We start from the raw sequence: 21,113 nt of genomic DNA, 5'->3' as shown, positions 1-21,113 counted from the left end.
ATAAGTTTAGCGGTGTAGTTAAGTTTAGGTTTAAAATTATATTTTAAGAAGAGAAATTGAAGAAATAGTCGGGGTTTATTGGTGGAGCTGTGGAGAGGATGCAGTTGTCAATATTACGTTTTCACCTTCAATTCCATCTGTAGAACACCAGGCAGGATCAATTAGGAAATGATCGTGTAATGCGAGCACCCACGTCCTGGGGTTGAGGATGCGAGGAATAAAATATTTGGGACAAGGAAATGGGGTAAGTGTAGTGTGTGCCCAGCAAAACAAACTAAGCTTTCAGTGCCACCTTGTGGCTCTGTTCTGGAATTTACAGTACTTGCTGGAATTACGTATTTTCTCGAGGCAGAACACTGCCCAGGGGAGAACAATATGTATGTATTGGTGTGTCAGCACCTTCCGCACCTGGAACAAGCAGTATATATTACGTGTCCAGTTGTACAATAATCATATCGTGAAATTGAATGGAAAATGTATCCAAAGGTTCAAATCCATGGGAATATGAAGTGAGCTATATCAGGTGAGCCATATCATAATATGTTATTATGGGGTTGTTGAATGTAACTAAATGTATATTTTCATATAGGCCTATTCAACTGAACAGCTGTCTATTTCAGAATGACGTCATTCATTCAAAGAAAAATATGCATTGTCAGTGTAAAAGCTAGCTTCATTCATTCAATCTACTGTAGTTTATTGTTATGATTCATTCAGTTTTCCCTGTGCTTTGTTTCTGTGTGAACTTGTAACTCAGTTTTATTGAAAAGTGCATAGCCAGCACTTCATTCAAAGCTGTCTTCCTTATTTCTGTAAAGTGCACACACATTTATTTAACAGATTGTACAATCTCTTCGAATACGGCTTTCTAATATATATTTTGAGAAAATTGGGCTAATTTTGTCAATATTTGATTGTCAGAAACGCGTTTAGAACGTTGCAGAACTAGTCCCGCATCCTTTATTCTAAGAACTCCTCTTCCGTAAAAGTCCCCTCCCTCCGCTCATACTTGTCTATGGAGGCCAGCAGACTCGTATTGAGGCCCACTCTTATTTTGGCAGCAAGAATCAGTTTTGTACAATGCTTAGTCATGGTGAGTTACAGCTTTCCCCCGTTCCTATGTGGCGCACAGACAGCGATGGAACTATTCAGCTATGTGAGTCTATTTTACTATTAAGAAAGCCGATCACGATTGATTTTGAAGATATATAATATTAGTGATTTTGTCGCGAGAATGTTAATGTTCATGAATGATGTTTCCGATTCCAATCGGCAACCTTTTTTCCACGAATCGAGTCGACACCAATAATGCCAGGCAGTTACTGACAGCGAAGCTAATTTTGATTGTCTGACACTGTTTTTCACAGCGTTTGCTTTTAATAGCCGTGGTGTTTTGTTGTTATAGCCTAATAGTACATCGATTGGTTGCCTAATGGTCATATCTGTTGTGAACGAGTAGTGAAGTATTAACGTTAGTGCATGCCAACACTTCAATGTGTTTAGCTATAACTGTTACATGTGTGACTCACCAAGCAAGCTAAATGTATCACTGTAGCCTATTTGTTGGGAAATCGCCATCCCTTTGTCTGAAATCTGTAGCAAAATCATATTGTGCTATATAGTTGCGCGGTAAGCACTTTCTTTATGTCCGTTTACATAAGGACTCTTGACTTCTGGGTCATGTTTTGGTACACGCAGTTCCGTAATTTGCTCCCTCATCACAGTCAGCGCTAGTTACAGTCCACGATAAGATGAGTCACTGGCGAAGGCGCACTGCCAGTCTCTATCAATCTTGTTTGAAATAAGCCTTCGTTTTTAATACAGGTGGGCATTGTTTCAGATAGTTTAGGAACGGTTAGGCTACCGGTAGACGATCAGTTTGTCTTTCGTCTAGTGTCAAAATGTGCAATGTCTTTCTCAATTAATTATTTAAGAAGCGCGAGAAAGTTATGGGCTCGAGTTACTAGTGTAACTCCGATTAAGCAACAATACAGATTTTCCCAGACAATCCAGCAATTTTGTAGTCTACTTTGTTGCAAGTGCGTATCTCTCATGTCGCACATCAAATTGAAACATATTGTCGTTCTCTGCTAAGTAACGTTATCGTATTTGGCGCGGAGAAAGTGTCCACTTTAGGCCGGGGATTGTAGGCCTGTTGAGGGATAGCTCTAGTGTAAATCCCTGTAACAGGGATATCTTCCATACAGGGTTCCAGCGTGGTCTGCCCAGAAGAGTGTAGCCTATAGACAAATTGACTACGAGGGCAGTTTCTAATTTACAAAGCTGGTCCCATGAATTGCAAAGAGTTATGGGATATTAGAACCCCTTTGTCTTAACGTGTAGGTTGAAGATTATGTTAACTAGCTGGATAGATGTTTTTAGTCTTGCATTAGCTTCAATTACAATTTTTCACCAACCTTATGATCTGTTTCAGACCGCATGCGTTCTGCCTAAGCAGCGTAGCTACTATGCTTGAGCTGGTCCCATGGTTGATTCAGAGCGGTAGACCCTCTGCATTATTGCGACTCCATTGTCTGTCTTAACCTTCCTATCTTAAACCTAAGCATGGGTACACTCAAAATGTGACAGTTAGTGGAGGCTCCTCAGAGGAGTGAATTTCATAATAATAGCGAAACATTAAAGGTAACCATTTTAGATAACACTATACTAAATATATTCACGTAAATGGATTAAAACACATTGTTTTGCAATGAAGGTCTGCAGTATCCTCAACAGCACTCTGTAGAGTAGCGCCATGGTGTAACCGGAGGACAGCTAGTTTCCGTCCTCCTCTAGGTACATTGACTTCAATACAAAACCTAGGAGACTCATGGTTCTCACCCCCTTCCATAGACTTACTGTATGTGGCTGCTATGAAAGTGAACTGTGTTTGCATGTGGTCAGGGGAGTATTCATTCCGCCGATTCTGTTGATAAACGTTTCTTAAACAGAAACAAACTAAATGGGTTTAACACATGAATTTCTCCAATAGAAACTCTCATTTGCAACTGCTGGACTAATGATTACACCCTATATTCGGTATTCAATGTGTCAATGTCTGTAACCTTGATTACTCCAAATTTTCTCTCAACTTGTGCACCTACGTTGTAAACTTTCATTCATAGGCTAGGTTGTAGCAACCTCATGATGGGTATAGGGGAAATTTGAGTATCGTGTAGTAACCGAAACCTATCAATGTTACATTGAGCTGGGTGAATGGAATGGGAATGGCAGTCATCCAATATGCTGTAATAGAAATAAGGCTATGCTCATTAAAAAAAAATCGTCCTCCCTCATATTAAATAGCACCGACAGCCACTGCTGCCAGTCCACCCATTATGACTTGAATGGGGACGCCCGTTCTATTCATTCTATTTCTATGGTACCACCACAAGTCATGGGACCGATATTAGCTTTTTCTGCGCATAATGTTCAAATCATTTATAAGTGACTTTGTTGAGCTTCACAATCAATTTGAGATATTTTCCCAAGATGTGAATGGGATTTGTGCCACAAATACTGAAACGTTAGCATGTGGAACCAGTGCCAGGGAAACTAAACCGAAGCATGAATTGCTGTCATAACTTGTCCATAGACTGCTTACAGGGTAAACTTGTACCTATTGCTGCATTCTTGTGCTAGTCGGATCAAAGAAACTGACATTTTCGACTTGTTAACTGCTTGAGCGCGGCACGTGTAGAACTACAACCAGTTAGCAAGTCAGAAATTGTGGAGTTTCCTAGTTCCGACTAGCACGTGAACGCGGCATATGTTTGTCCTTTGTAACTACAGGCTTTTCTTTGGGTGCTGAAATCTGTTGTTTTTTATTTAAAAACTTTAATTTTATGTGACGTCTGTCAAATTGTAATCCAGTTTTTCAATGGAGTAGGAAGTTACGACTTCAAGCATGCACCACCACACGATACTTTTATAAATATCCATTCTTTAACGCTAACTGTGTACCTGTGCTTGTCCTGATTGTAATAGAGTTGTCAGTTGAATTTAGAATGCATATTTTGATAAAATTGCATTCTCTACGCCCGCTTCCAAAACTGAAAGTCTGTCCTGCCATGATGGGCTGCTCCTTCTCAGTTAACAAATAGCTCCCTTGACAGGGTTCATGTAAAATGCTACTTTTATCAAAAAATACAGATTTTAGTAAACAAAGAAAAGCTTGCAGCTACACAGAACAAACATAGGTTCAAGGAAAGAATTAAAGAATTGACATTTTTACAAGTATCGACTGATGGTGGCTCGATGTAGTTGGAGGTAGCCTACAGTCCACCTACACTCGTCTCAACTCCATCGAGATGTACACTGAGTGTACAAAACATTAAGAGCACCTGCTCTTTCCACGACAGATGGACCAGGTGAAAACTATGATCCCATATTGATGTTGCTTGTTAAATCCACTTCAGTCAGTGTAGATGAAGGTTAAAGACCAGAAGCATTTTTAAGCTTTGAGACAATTGAGACATGGATTGTGTATGTGTGACATTCAGAGGGTGAATGGGCAAGACCAAAAGATTTAAGTGCCTTTGAACGGGGTATGGTAGTAGGTTTGTGTCAAGAACTGCAATGCTGTTGGGTTTTTCACGCTCAACAGTTTCCCGTGTGTATTAAGAATGGTCCACCACCCAAAGGACATCCAGCCAACTTGACTCCAATGCTTCTCACAGTTTTGTCAACATGGGCCAGCATCCTGTGGAACACTTTTGACACCTTGCTTCGACAAATTATGGCTGTTCTGAGGGCAAACGGGCAAATCAATATTAAGGTGTTCTTAATGTGTTGTGCACTCAGTGTATATATCATCGTTGAGTAAACTCCGCTAGTTGAGGGGGTGAGTTCTTCCATGATGAGTACACTATGTGAGTTGTCAAGAGTCAGTGAGCAACAGGCTACTATTAAACTGTGACATTTCCTTCCCAAGGAACTGTGAGGGATAGGCCTTCCATGAGATTTCACACAACAAAGACACAATATAGGTCTACTTACCACTAGGCCTACTACTGCTGCTGTGTAGCCTGCATCTAGGTATAACTCCTACATCTCCTCGTTAAGCTACAACTCCTACATCTCCTCGTTAAGCTACAACTCCTACATCTCCTCGTTAAGCTACAACTCCTACATCTCCTCGTTAAGCTACAACTCCTACATCTCCTCGTTAAGCTGGAGATGCCCCAGGGCAGTGATTGGGGACACTGCTCTGTGTAGCGTGCCGTCTTTCGGATGGGACGTTAAACGGGTGTCCTGACTCTCTGAGGTCATTAAAGATCCCATGGCACTTATCGTAAGAGTAGGGGTGTTAACCCCGGTGTCCTGGCTAAATTCCCAATCTGGCCCTCAACCATCACGGTCACCTAATAATCCCCAGTTTACAATTGGCTCATTCATCCCCCTCCTCTCCCCTGTAACTATTCCCCAGGTCGTTGCTGCAAATGAGAATGTGTTCTCAGTCAACTTACCTGGTAAAATAACGGTAAAAAAAAAAAAAAAAGCTACAACTCCTACATCTCCTCGTTAAGCTACAACTCCTACATCTCCTCGTTAAGCTACAACTCCTACATCTCCTCGTTAAGCTACAACTCCTACATCTCCTCGTTAAGCTACAACTCCTACATCTCCTCGTTAAGCTACAACTCCTACATCTCCTCGTTAAGCTACAACTCTCACATCTCCACGTTAAGCTACAACTCCTACATCTCCTCGTTAAGCTACAACTCCTACATCTCCTCGTTAAGCTACAACTCCTACATCTCCTCGTTAAGCTACAACTCCTACATCTCCTCGTTAAGCTACAACTCCTACATCTCCTCGTTAAGCTACAACTCCTACATCTCCTCGTTAAGCTACAACTCTCACATCTCCACGTTAAGCTATATTTCCGAGTTAAGCTACAACTCCTACATCTCCTCGTTAAGCTATAATGGGTAACTATACATTCCTACAATGCAGTGCCTTTTCTTACCCCAGGAAATATCACTTCTTCTTTAGTGTAAAATGTGGAATCCAAAAAGGATTTAAACATAAGGTCAGGTGTCCTTTTACCTTAAACACAAAAATATGCATATTAAAACTGAATTGTAATGCATTTGGAACTGTTTTCTTAGTGGATGTAGGTGTTTTGTCATGTCTCTGGGTGTTATTCGTCAACTTCCACAATAAATATAAGCCATAAAATAATTAATATTTTTTTTTTATTATTTTATAGTCTTAGTTAAATTTTCTCTCAACAATGTTTTTTTCATGATTATTTTATTAAAGATTGTCTGTGTATCCCTGATATAGTTTGTTGTAATTCTCCATTTAAGAAAACAACCCCTTAATTTATTTGGTGAGAAAACAACAGTGCAAAGCTAAATAAATATAAACACCCAGTTGGATCTATTTGTCCATGTTTCATGTTAGTCTGTATGTCCAACTCATAAATGTCCACCCTGTTAGGCTAAATTATAGAGAGAATTTACCACATTTCAAAAGCTTAAAATATATTTGATAGAGAAGTAGAAGTCATTTAAGCTCAATCTTGCTCACTCACAGTGCGATGGCTAATTTAGGCTCAACATTTCCACCCGGTTAGGTTCCACCCTGTTAGGATTATGCGCCTAACCGGTTAAAAAATGATAATAATTAAGTGCCTGAGCTTGACCAATATGTTTATCTGAAAGTCAAAAGTCCTTTTTCTGAACTTTTTTCCAAAGTTACGAGGTCCAAAAGGCACTGCATTGTAGGAATGGCCCAACTTGACTTTAGTTAGGCCTACACACTGTAATAATATATCAGTGTCCAATGTAAGCATTGTCTTCTTTACAGAGAATGGTCCAACCACATAATATTAGTCTAATCTTGGTTTCACTTCAGAGAGTTGTACAGGATTTCATGTAATATAGAGAGAGGGAGGGTAATATAATTACCTAGATAGAACTGTAGGTAGGCAGACCATACAACTAAGGCTGTGCCCAAATGGCACCCTATTCCCTACACTTTTAGAAAAAAAAGAGTTCCAAAAGGGTTATTCGGCTGTCCCCATAAGATAACCTGTTTTTGGTTCCAGGTAGAACACTTTTGGTTCCAAGTATAACCGTTTTGGGTTTCATGTAGCTCTCTTTCCACAGAGAGCAATACATGGAACCCAACATGGTTATACATGGAACCAACAAGGGTTCTTCAAAGTGTTCTCTTATGCGGACAGTCGAAGAACCCTTTTAGGTTCTAGATGGCACCTTCTTTTCTAAGAGTTTACATAGTGCACTACTACTAGAGTCCTATAAGCCCTGGTCAAAAGTAGTGCATTATATAGGGAATAGGGTGCCATTTGGGAGGCATGTAGAACAGGTAGGCCATATAACTTGTCCTCCAGCCCTTCAGTTCAGCCAGTCAGTTCTCTTATCTACTTGTACAGGTAATCATTATGTACAAAACGTAACATTGCAGTTATGTTACCCACTCAGGCCAGAGCAGCTGCAATAACACGATAACAATTGTTGCTGAGTAACTATGACTCTTTATAGTGACTTTTGTATTGGCCTAGTTGTGAATGAACAGGCTTAACACCTGTATAGCCTGTAGCTTACTTATTCGAGTGTGTGTGTGAGAGAGGCTATTTTCCTACTCTCCACTGCTGTAGCCAGATTGGTCACAGGACAGTCCAGGGAGAAAAAAACACTCAGTCACGATGACTAATTCAATTCTGTCCTAATTTAAGTCACTCACTCTGTCTTCCTCAGTACATCACTGGGATCAGACTCTCGACTAGTGGTTGGGCTATCTTACCCACTCCCCGCCAGACCTGGGATCAGACTCTCGACTAGTGGTTGGGCTATCTTACCCACTCCCCGCCAGACCTGGGTTCAGACTCTTTTAAAAATCTTTCAAATACGTTGAGCATTTGCGCTAGTCTGCCTGAAGAGCCAGATGGGTGGGGTTTGCACTTTTGAGACGTCTCTATTGGTTCCATTGCAGCAGGTACGCTCAATCAAGCACAGATGCAGTATTTGAAATTTTACATTTACATTTAAGTCATGGTATTTGAACCCAGGCCTGATGGGAGGGGGGGACTCTGCATTCCCTTGTGTGGAATCTGTGGAGACACCCAAGCTCTCCTAGAGCTGTGATGTTGTCTAAAAGCACGTTGGCTCTAGTCACAGTGACTAAGAGAAACTGTGACCCCTCCCAAGAGGATTTATGGGTGTGACTGTAAACTCTTTGATTACCTTAAAGGTATATCTATCTACGTTGTATATCTCTTTCTGTTCTAGGACAGTCCTTTGTTCTGACTGGAGTGATTGAGGTTGGATGGCTTCGAGATGTTATTTAGCTGAGTCATTCGCTTGTCATATAACATGCTAAATCACTCTCGAAAATGAAAGTTCTAGCTCCAGACTGCTATCTGTTTTGATCAGACATGGAAATAAGTGCTAAAAACAAATTAAAGGAAGATGGTGAGCAAGCTATGAAGGGAAAATACGGACATTTTGGTGCAGGTACAGCCAACTAGCGCAAAAATAATATTTAAATATTGTCAGTATGATAAAGTATATCCCGATATGTAAATGTATTGATTTCTTTCCCCCATCACTATTAGATAAACCCTATCCACCCTAACACCCAACTGTCCTGTCTTTTCTCTCTTCTCTTCTAGTTGCCAACGGCGCCCAGACCTTCCCAGTAAATACAACAGTGCAATTTGAGATTCCAGAGCGGGGCGACTTCTGGGAAAGCTTCTAGAGTGGAGCAACTGATCAACTAAACTGAGCCCCCCCTCATTCCTGAATCCTCAGGGCTGCTAGCTTACGCTGACGACATTTTTGGCACCTGCTCTTTTTTTCTCTCTACAGAGTTTAGGAGTTTACACCCCTCTACTACCCTATCCTTGTCCCTCTTCTACCCAACTCCGGGCAGAAGTGGAGCTAGCTCCATGAGCTAAGTCCTGATTATAATTATGACCACCATTTAAGATGCAGTAGTATATCAGTGTCTGTTTTTTGGGCCTCAGAGCGAAAAATGAATAAGCAAGTTTTGACCTGCGATCGCTTATCTTCACAGGCAAAACATTTTTCGGTTGGAAATTGATTTCCTGTGGATGCTTGAAATAACTTCACTTAAAAAAAAGACAACTTCTGAACGGAGTAGTTGGACTTGAGAGAAGATGTCAGAGTACTAGACACATCTGTCTGTTTTTCTGACTGTTGCTGACTCTCTCCTTTGTTCAGAAAGTTCCCCTTTAGGAGAAAAACATATCAACAAGCGGACGTGAATAACAGTAATTTCCCGACTGCGTCTTTTCAGACTTGCTGCATACTTCCTGCCGTAAAGACCATACATCTTGCTGTTCCTTTAATTAAAAGACAAGAGAAGAGAAGTTTACTCAAGGGCAGGTGGGAGAGAATCTAGAACACTGGTTTGAATGATGCCATAAATCGTGGTGGATTGCGATTGGCCTGGTTATAACATACATAACCATGACTGGCAGTTCATGTAGAAGTATTTTTTTTAGTTTTACAATAGCACCTGAATGTGCACTATGGCTGGGCTTGTGGAATAAGTAAGACTGTACGAAAAACTCTTATAGACACAATGGCTGGAATTGAGGAGTAAGGGCTAAGAAACCGTCTTTTGAACCTTTTCTAAGAAAGCCGATTTGGTACTCTCTGAACTCTATAGTCACAGACATACATTCAACCAAAAAAACAACAAAGACCCTAGGAAAAGGGTCCTAGCCTTCTACAATCCCTCCCTAGCTCCTCCAGTTTTCAACATTTCCCTTGTCTCCTTGCCCCTCAGTGAGCAAGGATGTCTGGCAGTAGTCACTCCCAACACTGTTCTTAGTTGTTGTCACAGCTTCAACAGAAGCACCAGGAAGGATCCTTGGTCAGTCAGGATGTCTAATGAGTGCCCGACGGAGTGCAAGGCGGTGGTGACGCCGTCGACGCGCAACGGCCACCGCGTCTTCAGCTACACTCTGGAGAGCCACACGGCGGCCGCCTTCGCCATCATGAACGAGCTGCGGCTGGACGGCCAGCTGTGCGACGTGACGCTTCGCGTGTGCTACAACGACCTGGAGGCCGTGGACTTCGTGGCACACAAGGTGTGTAGCATTGTGTCAATAACGGTTATGCTATGGATGGAGTCTGGTGTAGCGGTAATGCTCCTGACTTCGGACTACTCGTGCCCCCTTGGCGACAGGGGGGTCTGTGCCCTTCTCTTCTAGTCCTCATGCTTTGTCTATCCCCAGATTTGTTTCTAACACGTTTCTCTCTGTGAAACACCCACCAAAAATGCAGGGGAAAAAATTATGTTTGGCACTCCGATCTTTAAAGCTCCAATGCAGCTGTTTTTATCTCAAATCGTTTCTGGGTAACAATTAAGGACCTTACTGTGATTGTTTTCAATTAAAATTGTAAAAAATAAACAATAATAGCTTCCTAGCAAAGAGCAATTTCTCAAGCAAGAATTTTGATAGGACTGTCTGGGAGTAATCTGAATGGGGAGGGGAAAACTGAAAATTAGCTGTTATTTGCAGAAAGGTTTGTAACTCTCTTTCTTATTGGTCTGTTAACGTGATGTCACCAGGCAGGCCAAAACTCCATCAAACAGCTCTTACACTAAAAGGGCATTATCATCATTTTCACAATTTTATTCCAACTTCAGTGTGGAAATGTATATAAAACACAGGAAAATTATGTTTTTGACAGCACTTGACCTTAAAAAACAAACAAAATATATATAAATAAAATGGTTATGCTAGTGATTTCAGGGGACCTTTAAAACCGTCTTGTGAATGAGGAGTGCATGGTGATCTCGGGGAATCTCATAACACATTGGAAAAGTTGATTAACAGATATATTGCTTCATTGAATTGTTAGTACACGGTAGGAGCCCTACTTTTCTATGTTTGAGATATCAAGCTGACAGTTCACGTCTACAGGTGGTGCTGGCATCGTCCTCTCCGGTCTTCAGAGCCATGTTCACCAACGGCCTGAAGGAGTGTGGGATGGAGGTGGTGCCCATCGAGGGGATACACCCCCGGGTGAGTGTTACAACACATTTTATAAGACTTGCCACAGGCATGTAATAAACCTTTCTAACTGTTGGCCTAACGTATAGTGTTAACCAATTCTATTGAAACCAACTGTATTTTCATGTGAGAATCGGTGAGTAATAGTAGTGAACACTGGATAGATGAGGGAGACCTGCGTAAGTAGGAGGGTGGGAAGACCGCCTTTCATCCAGACGTGTCAGTAGAGCTAGACTTTTAGAAATCCCAGTTGTAATTATCCACGTTGCATTCAGGATAGGAAGGCAGTCACTCCACGTTTTCCTACGAGGGACCAAAGATTGACTCCATAAGAAAGACAGTTGTATTTCAGTGGTAAAAATACGCGCTCGCACGCACACACCTGCTTTTATCGCTGGCTTCTTTATTCCACCTGGTGCGTACTGAGTTAGCCCCGAGAGATCGTAATCATGCCGCTGCCTTTAGGCACGCAGACACACCAAGCTTACAGAGAGTGCCGGATTAGACATGTTGACTAATGAGGGAACTGATAAACCAGCGGCTCTCTGACTGCTCTGTCATAGGCTAACTCAGAACTGTGCCACACTGCCACGGCTTTGATAGTATGTATTGTGTTACTGTTTTTGTTTGCGATTGTCTTACTTTTTAACTCTGCATTGTTGGGAAAGGGCTCGTAAACTAAGCATTTCACAGTCAAGTCTACACCTGTTGTATTCAGCGCCTGTGACAAATACAATTTGATTCGATGGGTTTTATTTGATTGTGTAGTTCCTCAGTACTGAGGCAGATTGTGTCAGTCTGGACCCTCATGCAACAATAATGATGTAAATGAATCAACCCCTTTCTGTCTTCCTGTCTCTTCTAACTGTTCTAACTACTCTCGTCTCATCCTCTCTCACCTGCCCTCCACTCTCTTTTCCATCTGTCCCATCTCTTCTCTCCATCTCCAATCTTTTCTCTTCCTTTCTCTCTCTGCAAATCCCTCCTCTCTCTCCACACCCCTCCTTCTCTCTCTCAGGTGATGGGCAGGTTGATAGAGTTTGCCTACACGGCCAGCATCTCTGTGGGGGAGAAGTGTGTGATCCACGTCATGAACGGCGCCGTCATGTACCAGATCGACAGCGTGGTCAAGGCCTGCTGCGACTTCCTGGTTACGCAGCTGGACCCTAGCAACGCCATCGGCATAGCCAGCTTCGCTGAGCAGATCAGCTGCACGGAGCTCCATCAGAAAGCTCGGGAATATATCTACATGAACTTCAGCCAGGTATGTGGTGTAGATACTGTCTTCTGGGTTTGAGCAAATATCTACTTCCCCAGGGTCGGATGACCTCATGGATACTATTTCTATGTCTCTGCATCTAGTATGAAGGAAGTTGGAGGTAGTTTCGCGAGCCAATGCTAACAAGCATGTTATGACCTCTAATATCCTTCATACTGGACACAGAGACATACAATGGTATCCACGAGTTCATCTGACTCTGGGGATGTAGATAACAAGCTTCATCGCCAACATCCCGAAGTATCCTTTTAAAACACACACATCCAGTTAGCTTTCCCCCCTCATAACTGATTCAGGATCAGCTTTCCCTAACCTCGTTCTTTGGGTTTTGCGATTCTCCAAACCATAGAGGTAGAATCCTTTTAAACTCATGAGGGGAGTGAACAAGTACACACTTCGGAGAGAATGATAGTCTCTTTTCTCCCGGCGAGTTGGACAAGTCCAGTATCCAGAGCATGCTCACTGTTGATGGTACGAAGTGTTTCACCATGACACTTTGCTCCTTGACCTTTCGATATGTCCTATGGGTTTTCACAGGAAATAACCACGTCACCTGACTCCGATCAGTTGAAATAATTCAAGCAGATACTGTGCTCTCCTTATCTTCATTTGATATGGATGAGTCATTCAGTCAACCTTCTCGTTAGTTTCACCGTCACCGTCAGGCCCTTCAGCTGCTATACAGATGAATGGCTTTTCTCAGATCTGTAGTCCCTTCCTGTAATTGGTGTCTTTGAAAAGCCAGAGACCGTTTCCTCAAGTGACTCGCTGTGTTTAGTTAAGGGAAACGTCAAGGCTTTGCTAGGGTGGAGCACCACCACCTGCACCACAGTGTGTCATCACTGAGCAAATAGTCTCCGCTGTTACTGTACACCATCTTCGTTTCTGTTCTGCTTTGGCCCTTGGTGAACACTCAACATGAATAATCGTACTATTGTGTGGTAGTGGGTTAGGTGAGTGTGTGTTGGGTGAGTCGTGTGGAATCAGAGCGTTGTGTGGGCGGGCTCATGGGGGTTTACCTGTATGTTCACTGTACAGGCAGTCAGTCTGCATGACTTCACAGGGAGTCAGACTGAAACTGTTACCATGGAAGAGCTGGTTGGCTGGCTGGTTAACAGGGAGAGATGTCTCATATATATTCTACAAAGATCACTATCTCTCTCTCTCTCTCTCTCACACTCTCTCTCTCTCACACACACACACACACACACACACACACACACACACACACACACACACACACTCCCACAACCAAAATAATGATCATGAGTCATAATAAGATGAATACCAAAGGTGTACTGTGTGATTCAGTGTACTCCATTGAATAAAAAGGTTTTCAAAATGCTTCGTTACTCCCCTTTTTAATTCTAGAAGCCTAACAATTGCCCAGGCACCATATCCAATAATTCCTGGTTATTCTCCATGACTTCATTTTAGACTGGCAACCAAGTGATGCTTTTCTTAGAACAGTCTCTTTTCCTCCTCCTCACCTGTAGGTGGCGACCCAGGAGGAGTTCTTCAACCTCTCCCAATGCCAGCTGGTCACTCTCATCAGCCGCGACGAACTCAACGTGCGCTGTGAGTCAGTGGTCTTTCAGGCTTGTGTGGCGTGGGTCCGGTACGACCGGGAGAACCGGCGGCCCTACGTCCAAGCCCTGCTCCAGGCCGTGCGGTGCCACTCCCTCACCCCACACTTCCTCCAAGCCCAGCTGCAGTCTCTGGAGTGGGACGACCAGTGTAAAGACTACCTGGCTCAGATCTTCCAGGACCTCACCCTCCACAAGCCCACCAAGGTGAGATGGTTGGTTGGTATTTTGTGTAAAATAAAATGTTTACAGTTAAAGTTCAAAAGTTCCACCCTCCATTGTTTCTGATGTGCTTCAATGACCTTGCTGCTGTATCTAGCACTTAACGTCCAATACTGATGCCAAGAACCTTGATTAAATAAAGTTTAAAAAAACTACAAAGCCGGCCTCCCGAGTGGCGCAGCGGTCTAAGGCACTGCATCGCAGTGCTTGTGGCGTCACTACAGACCCGGGTTCAATCCCAGGCTGTGTCACAACCGGCCGTGACCGGGAGTCCCATAGGACGCCGCACAATTGGCCCAGTGTCGTCCAGGTTAGGGGAGGGTTTGGCCGGGGGGGGCTTTACTTGGCTCATTGCTCTCCTTGTGGCGGGCCGGGCGCCTGCAGGCTGACTTCGGTCGTAAGTTGAACAGTGTTTCCTCCGACACATTGGTGAAGCTGATTTCCGGGTGGGTGTTGTGGGTGTTGTAAGCGGGCTGGTGTTAAGGAGCGTGGTTTGGTGGGTCATCGACCTTCGCCTCTCCAGAGCCCATTGGGGAGTTGCAGCGATGAGACAAGATCGGAATTGATATTGGGAGGGAAAAAAGGGGATAAAAAAATATCAAAAATATTTCCAACGTATTTTTCTCCAAGGTAATCTCCTGATGGATCAATTGATTGATACATTTATGTGGTCCTCCTAGGTGATCTCGTGCCGCACGCCCAAAGTGCCCCAGCTCATCTACACCGCAGGGGGATACTTCCGTCAGTCCCTGTCCTATCTGGAAGCCTACAACCCCTGTACTGGGGCCTGGCTGAGGCTAGCTGACCTTCAGGTCCCCCGGAGTGGCCTGGCTGCCGTGGTCATCTCTGGGCTGTTCTACGCTGTCGGAGGAAGGAACAACGCTCCTGACGGGAATATGGACTCAAACACGTTGGATTGTTATAATCCCATGAACAACTGCTGGTTGCCTTGTGCTCCCATGAGTGTACCCAGGAACAGGATAGGAGTGGGGGTGATTGACGGGATGATCTACGCTGTCGGAGGGTCGCATGGATGTATTCATCATAACAGCGTGGAGAGGTTCGTAGAACTGGGATCTGATTGGGAGGTTTGATGAAGGGAGCGGGAGTTGCGTTTTTATGTCCTTAGGTTGGGGTTATGATTGGTTAGGTATGTAGGATTGGAACAGTGCCCTTTGCGCCATAGGACTTGGTATTTTCTGTCCGGAGAAAAGTGATGTTATACAAGGAAGTAAACTCAGCAAAAAAAGAAATGTCCCTTTTTCAGGACCCTGTCTTTCAAAGATAATTAGTAAAAATCCAAATAACTTCACAGATCTTCATTGTAAAAGGTTTAAACACTGTTTCCCATGCTTGTTCAATGAACCATAAACAATTAATGAACATGCACATGTGGAACGGTCGTTAGGACTAACAGCTTACAGACGGTAGGCAATTAAGGTCACAGTTATGAAAATGTAGGACACTAAAGAGGCCTTTCTACTGACTCTGAAAAACACCAAAAGAAAGATGCCCAGGGTTCCTGCTCATCTGCGTGAATGTGCCTTAGGCATGCTGCAAAGAGGCACGAGGACTGCAGATGTGGCCAGGGCAATAAATTGCAATGTCCATACTGTGAAATGCCTAAGACAGCGCTACAGGGAGACAGGACGGACAGCTGATCATCCTCGCAGTGGCAGACCATGTGTAACAACACCTGCACAGGATCGGTACATCCGAACATCACACATGCAGGACAGGTACAGGATGGCAACAGCAACTGCCCGAGTTACACCAGGAACGCACAATCCCTCCATCAGTGCTCAGACTGTCTGCAATAGGCTGAGAGAGGCTGGACTGAGGGCTTGTAGGCCTGTTGTAAGGCAGGTCCTCACCAGACACCACCGGCAACAACGTTGCCTATGGGCACAAACCCACTGTCGCTGGACCAGACAGGACTGACAAAAAGTGCTCTTTACTGACAAGTCACGTTTTTGTCTCACCAGGCGTGATGGTCGGATTCGCGGTTATCGTCGAAGGAATGAGCGTTACACCAAGGCCTGTACTCTGGAGCGGGATCGATTTGGAGGTGGAGGGTCCATCATGGTTTGGGGCGGTGTGTCACAGCATCATCGGACTGCGCTTGTTGTCATTGCAGGCAGTCTCAACGCTGTGCGTTACAGGGAAGACATCCTCCTCCCTCATGTGGTACCCTTCCTGCAGGCTCATCCTGACATGACCCTCCAGCATGACAATGCCACCAGCCATACTGCTCGTTCTGTGCGTGATTTCCTGCAAGACAGGAATGTCATTGTTGGCCATGGCCAACGAAGAGCCCGGATCTCAATCCCATTGAGCACGTCTGGGACCTGTTGGATCGGAGGGTGAGGGCTAGGGCCATTTCCCCCCAGAAATGTCCGCGAACTTGCAGGTGCCTTGGTGGAAGAGTGGGGTAACATCTCACAGCAAGAACTGGCAAATCTAGTGCAGTCCATGAGGAGGAGATGCACTGCAGTACTTAATGCAGCTGGTGGCCATACCAGATACTGACTGTAACTTTTGATTTTGACCCCCCCTTTGTTCAGGGACACATTATTCAATTTCTGTTATTCACATGTCTGTGGAACTTGTTCAGTTTATGTCTCAGTTGTTGAATCTTGTTATGTTCATACAAATATTTACACATGTTAAGTTTGCTGAAAACAAACGCAGTTGACAGAGAGAGGACGTTTCATTTTTTGCTGCGTTTATATACAGGACATATTTTTTTATCTCAAGGAAAGTATTTGTTGTTTGTGCCTAAAAATAAACCAGGAAGAAATTACTTTGTCACGATTTTCCAACCTCACACTAAATATAGTCCCAGTTGGTTGATTTTGTGGGCGTGTATCTCTATCCTGCTCCGCAGGTTTTGTCAGTGTGTTTGACTGACAGTGTATGTCTGTCCCCTCCTCCTCAGGTATGACCCAGACAGGGACCAGTGGCACCTGGTGGCCCCCATGTTGACGCGGCGTATCGGGGTGGGCGTGGCGGTCATCAACCGGCTGCTGTACGCGGTGGGCGGGTTCGACGGAACACACCGCCTCTCCTCCTCAGAGTGTTATAACCCAGAGAGGGATGAGTGGAAGAGCATGGCTGCCATGAACACTGTGCGCTCTGGGGCAGGTGAGGAGCAAAGGGAGCACACTGACTTTGGACAGAATTTACGGTTTGATTCTCTACCCTTCTCTCGACGTGTCTACTTACACGCCCCTTAATTTATTTAAAAGGCATGGACAGGAATATGGTGGAGACTCCAGCAGTGCTTGCACAAATCCAATGTTTTCAAATTGATTTTAAATGCACTTTTCTGGGTGAAGGGTGGAGATTCAGAGTGAAACCTATGTGTAGGCCTAAAGTCCCACCTGTGTCAAGAAGGCCCTTCTAATAATGCACTTTGACCCATCAGGTGTGTGTGCGCTGGGGAACCGTATCTACGTGTTGGGGGGCTACGACGGCACCAACCAGCTGAACACAGTGGAGCGCTACGATGTTGAGACTGACACCTGGAGCTTTGCCGCCTCCATGAGGCACCGGCGCTCTGCCCTGGGGGTCACCGCGCACCATGGGAAGATCTATGTACTGGGTGGGTATTGTAAAAGGTTCCACTGCAACAATGCTTTAGCGTAATTATGAGTCATTTGCTTCGGGGGCAAGAATTCTTTCTTTGAACACCGTAAACAAAGCCCTGGAGCCCCAAATACCCATGTTGTTTTAGCTAATACATTATGACAGAATCAACCCCCATATGATGTGCAGGATTTAGTACTACAGTGTTTAGGTCACGTTTAGTTGTCCAGTGTCGAAGTGACATAGAGAGAGCATATCTTATTGTTTTTAAGTGTTTTTATTTGTTGATTTATTTTGTTGAATTTTTATTTATTTTTGATCATTTGTTGAGAGACGTATCTGGTGGTGACTCACGGGAGGACAGGACTGATTATGGCAAGTCATTATATTTGGCAGCTAGCTCCATTTGAATGATGCAGCAGCAACACCTGGTAAACAGCATCGGCTTTTTGGCCTCCTGCTCCGGTTCCTAGAGGGAAGTGGACTGCGGTGTGAGGTGATGCAGAGGCTCGCCTCGTAGGGCGCTATTCAGGACTACTGCTGAGGTGCGGTGGTCTTATTTGCGCTTTTACAGTCCCCGAAGCATGACCCAGGTGGGTGCTACATTTCAGTAGTGGATGATCCAGCCTGATCTAGAGAGGAGGAGCTGTGAGCATCGACAGACAACGAGGTACTTGATGAAGAGTTCCATGGCCTGTCTGTCAGATATCTCTACCTCCCTGCCTGGCTGTTCCATCAATGCTTCCTCCGGCCATACTACTACCTTTCTGAACTGCCCATGATGAAAGACCATCGCCCAATAACTACCAGATCCTCCTACATTTTTTATTTGTTAAATTGTTGTTGTTTTTTTAAAGCAACTTTGCGATTCAACGTGTAATGAAAAGACCTATATAAAATACATGTATTATTATTTACATTTGAGATACAATTCTCATATGTTATAAAAGTGTTATAAATCCCATCCTATGTACTAAAGAGTGCTTCTCCTCTCCGTTCTACAGGAGGTTATGACGGGAACACGTTCCTGGACAGCGTGGAGTGTTATGAACCCGAGACGGACGCGTGGTCGGAGGTGACCCGCATGATGTCGGGCCGCAGTGGCGTGGGCGTGGCCGTTACCATGGAGCCCTGCCAAAAGGACCTGGCCCAGTGTCTGAAGCATGAGAGGACGGAGGTCACTGGCGGTTGTGAGGGTGTTAGTTTGGGGTGTTCAGGGACAGGAGGGGACTCTGGATCGTACCATAACTCCAGACACGGTGCCTTCGGCAAGGGGACTTGAGTCGTACACTCTCCACCATCCCTGGCTCAGTCCTCTTCAGTCCTCAGTCTTCCATGGAAAGGCGCCCCCGCTTTGAATAGAAGACAGAAACACAGGTCTTCTGAAAAACACAAGATCTCAGAGGCCATGTTGGTTTCACACAACTTCAGTCATATGTGACAAGTTGTTTAATGATAAATTGTATATAGTTTATGATCTAGCACGTTGATTCACTCACTGTTCCCGCGATAACAATGCAGATGGGCAAAGTCATAGAAATAGGAGTTCTAGATTGTTTAATCTGTTCAAATCTACTTCTATGTGCTCCATCCCATACCACCACAGTAGCACTATAGCTCCCTCTTGGACCAATGTTTCCCTGGTCTACACCAAGAGGAGAAAGGGCTGTACAATGTATTTGAAAGGCTACCAACTAACCTCTGTCTACTAAATTAGTAGTCACTTTTTTTCTATTTCAAGACCAGCCTGTGCAGATAAACCAAATATTTTTGGGAGGGGAAGAAATATACAACATTGCATACCTTCAAACAACAAGAAAGTGTAAGACAAAGTACCTTTTGCTGAGAATTTTCCTGAACAGCAGTAAATGCAAACTTGTAATGCATTCAAGGTTTAAAAAGGCTTCTAAAGTTTGAATTTTCCACTTAAAAATTTTAGATTTGATTTTGCCTAATGAAAAATGGATCAACCCTACACAAAAAATGTCCCTTATTAATTATAATCCACATAATTCACATTTTCTGTTGCTGCAGGATTATTTTCCTACTGTAGCAAACTGGCTAAAATGAAAGATCTTACATCTGTAGTACTTTTGGCAAAGTCTGTAGACAAATGGGGAATTTTAGGGTTTTCCTAATATAAGTGCCATTACTATGCCTGCTGGCATGATTACCACCATCAGTATACAGACACACTCTCTGGTGGCAAGAAAGCACATTGGTGCTCGGGCTGAGGGTTGGAGACTTAGCCTAGTGGTCGAAGTAGGCCTAGAGAGCCCCAAGACTGAGTCTAGATACTATCGGCTCAATAGCGTCGCAAACCAATCATAAAGAATATGTGGGACGGGAATGTACTGAAAAGTGTTTAGAGTAGGGAACTCACAAGGACCGCCCATAAGGACAAAGAAGTGTCAATTCATTTTAAAACATTACACACAAATATATCTCCAATCTCCCCCCTGCGATTGCTTTTGGGTTTTAACACTCGTACGCACATCTGGCCAAACCACGGGTCAAGTGACCATTGTTGTGCATTAAGTCACATTGATAATGTCACTAAATGGGAAGAAGAGAAGAAAAGGGCGGAGTCCCAAATGGCACCCTATTCCCTATATCGTGCACTACGTTTGACCAGAGCCCTATGGGCCCTTATCAAGAGTAGTGCACTAAATATTTCCCGATGACTCGCACTGAATTGAATTCCGCTGCTCTCTCGATGGAGAAGGAATGTCAGTGGGCCGGAGCCTGCCAAAACTAATTTGGGAATAGAGTGCTATTTAGTACAGGCTACTTAAAGAAATGTATTTGTAACAGCGGTTTAATTAAACTACAAAGGTTTTGTAAGTGATGTTTTGTACATTGATATTATATTCCAATAGAGTCTTGTACAGAAGAATTTAAGAGCTGAAGTTTTTTATTTATTAATTTTGTCCTTTTTTTCTTGTTTGCTTTGACTGACTACAACGACTTTGTATTAAAATTGGACTCTGATATTGTTTTCCTGCTAATGAGAAGCATGCATTGTATTTAGGCATGCCTGTTGAATGCCTACATTTGTAAAGAAAGGTTGCCTCTTTTGAAAGGGACTTTTTCCCCGCTTCTTGGTAGTTAAAGAAATATAATAGAATATTTAAAGAAATGCTTTGTACATTTTTCAGCAAACAAACACTGTACAAAACACATTGTATATTAAAATATGTTTATTTTAACAGTGGCATATGTTTGTCGAAATCCCAGTTCTGGGCTCGTATTCACACAGCGTCTGATTTAAAAGTGCTGATATAGGATACGTTTTTGCCTTTTCGATCAAAATGAATAGAGGGGGATCTGAGCCTAGTTTAGCAATACTCCAATTAGCTTTGAGAGAAAGGCACCTGGATCCGGTTCGTTAGAACCATCGATGAACTTGGCCTTACGA

At 43.7% G+C, this 21,113-nt stretch overlaps 1 protein-coding gene across 3 annotated transcripts; it reads left to right on the top strand.

Moving 5' to 3' along the window:
- Positions 1-222: 222 nt before the first annotated feature.
- On the top strand, positions 223-20,904 carry keap1b (kelch-like ECH-associated protein 1b). 3 transcript variants are annotated; one of them, XM_071389340.1, is made up of 9 exons: positions 223-244; positions 8,645-10,090; positions 10,931-11,032; positions 12,039-12,284; positions 13,796-14,092; positions 14,788-15,167; positions 17,046-17,251; positions 17,535-17,711; positions 18,700-20,904. In XM_071389340.1, exons 2-9 carry the CDS (start codon positions 9,884-9,886, stop codon positions 18,975-18,977), a joined length of 1,893 nt encoding a protein of 630 aa, XP_071245441.1. In that variant the 5' UTR covers positions 223-244; positions 8,645-9,883; the 3' UTR covers positions 18,978-20,904. The 3 variants fall into 3 exon arrangements, with proteins under 3 accessions (XP_071245441.1, XP_071245440.1, XP_071245439.1); XM_071389339.1 differs by lacking the exon at positions 223-244 and adding an exon at positions 386-523; XM_071389338.1 differs by lacking the exon at positions 223-244 and adding an exon at positions 915-1,156.
- The last annotated feature ends 209 nt before the right edge of the window (positions 20,905-21,113 follow it).

This window comes from Salvelinus alpinus, chromosome 2 (genome assembly GCF_045679555.1).
Source record: "Salvelinus alpinus chromosome 2, SLU_Salpinus.1, whole genome shotgun sequence".
In the NCBI taxonomy this organism is placed as follows: Eukaryota; Metazoa; Chordata; class Actinopteri; order Salmoniformes; family Salmonidae; genus Salvelinus; species Salvelinus alpinus.
This window is presented reverse-complemented; position numbering and strand designations above follow the sequence as displayed.

Excerpts from the sequence above, each read along its gene's own strand:
- keap1b (XM_071389340.1), top strand. The coding sequence starts at position 9,884 with ATGTCTAATGAGTGCCCGACGGAGTGCAAGGCGGTGGTGACGCCGTCG. Across the intron at positions 10,091-10,930 it reads TGGACTTCGTGGCACACAAG|GTGGTGCTGGCATCGTCCTC; the intron begins GTGTGTAGCATT and ends TCACGTCTACAG. Across the intron at positions 11,033-12,038 it reads TCGAGGGGATACACCCCCGG|GTGATGGGCAGGTTGATAGA; the intron begins GTGAGTGTTACA and ends TCTCTCTCTCAG.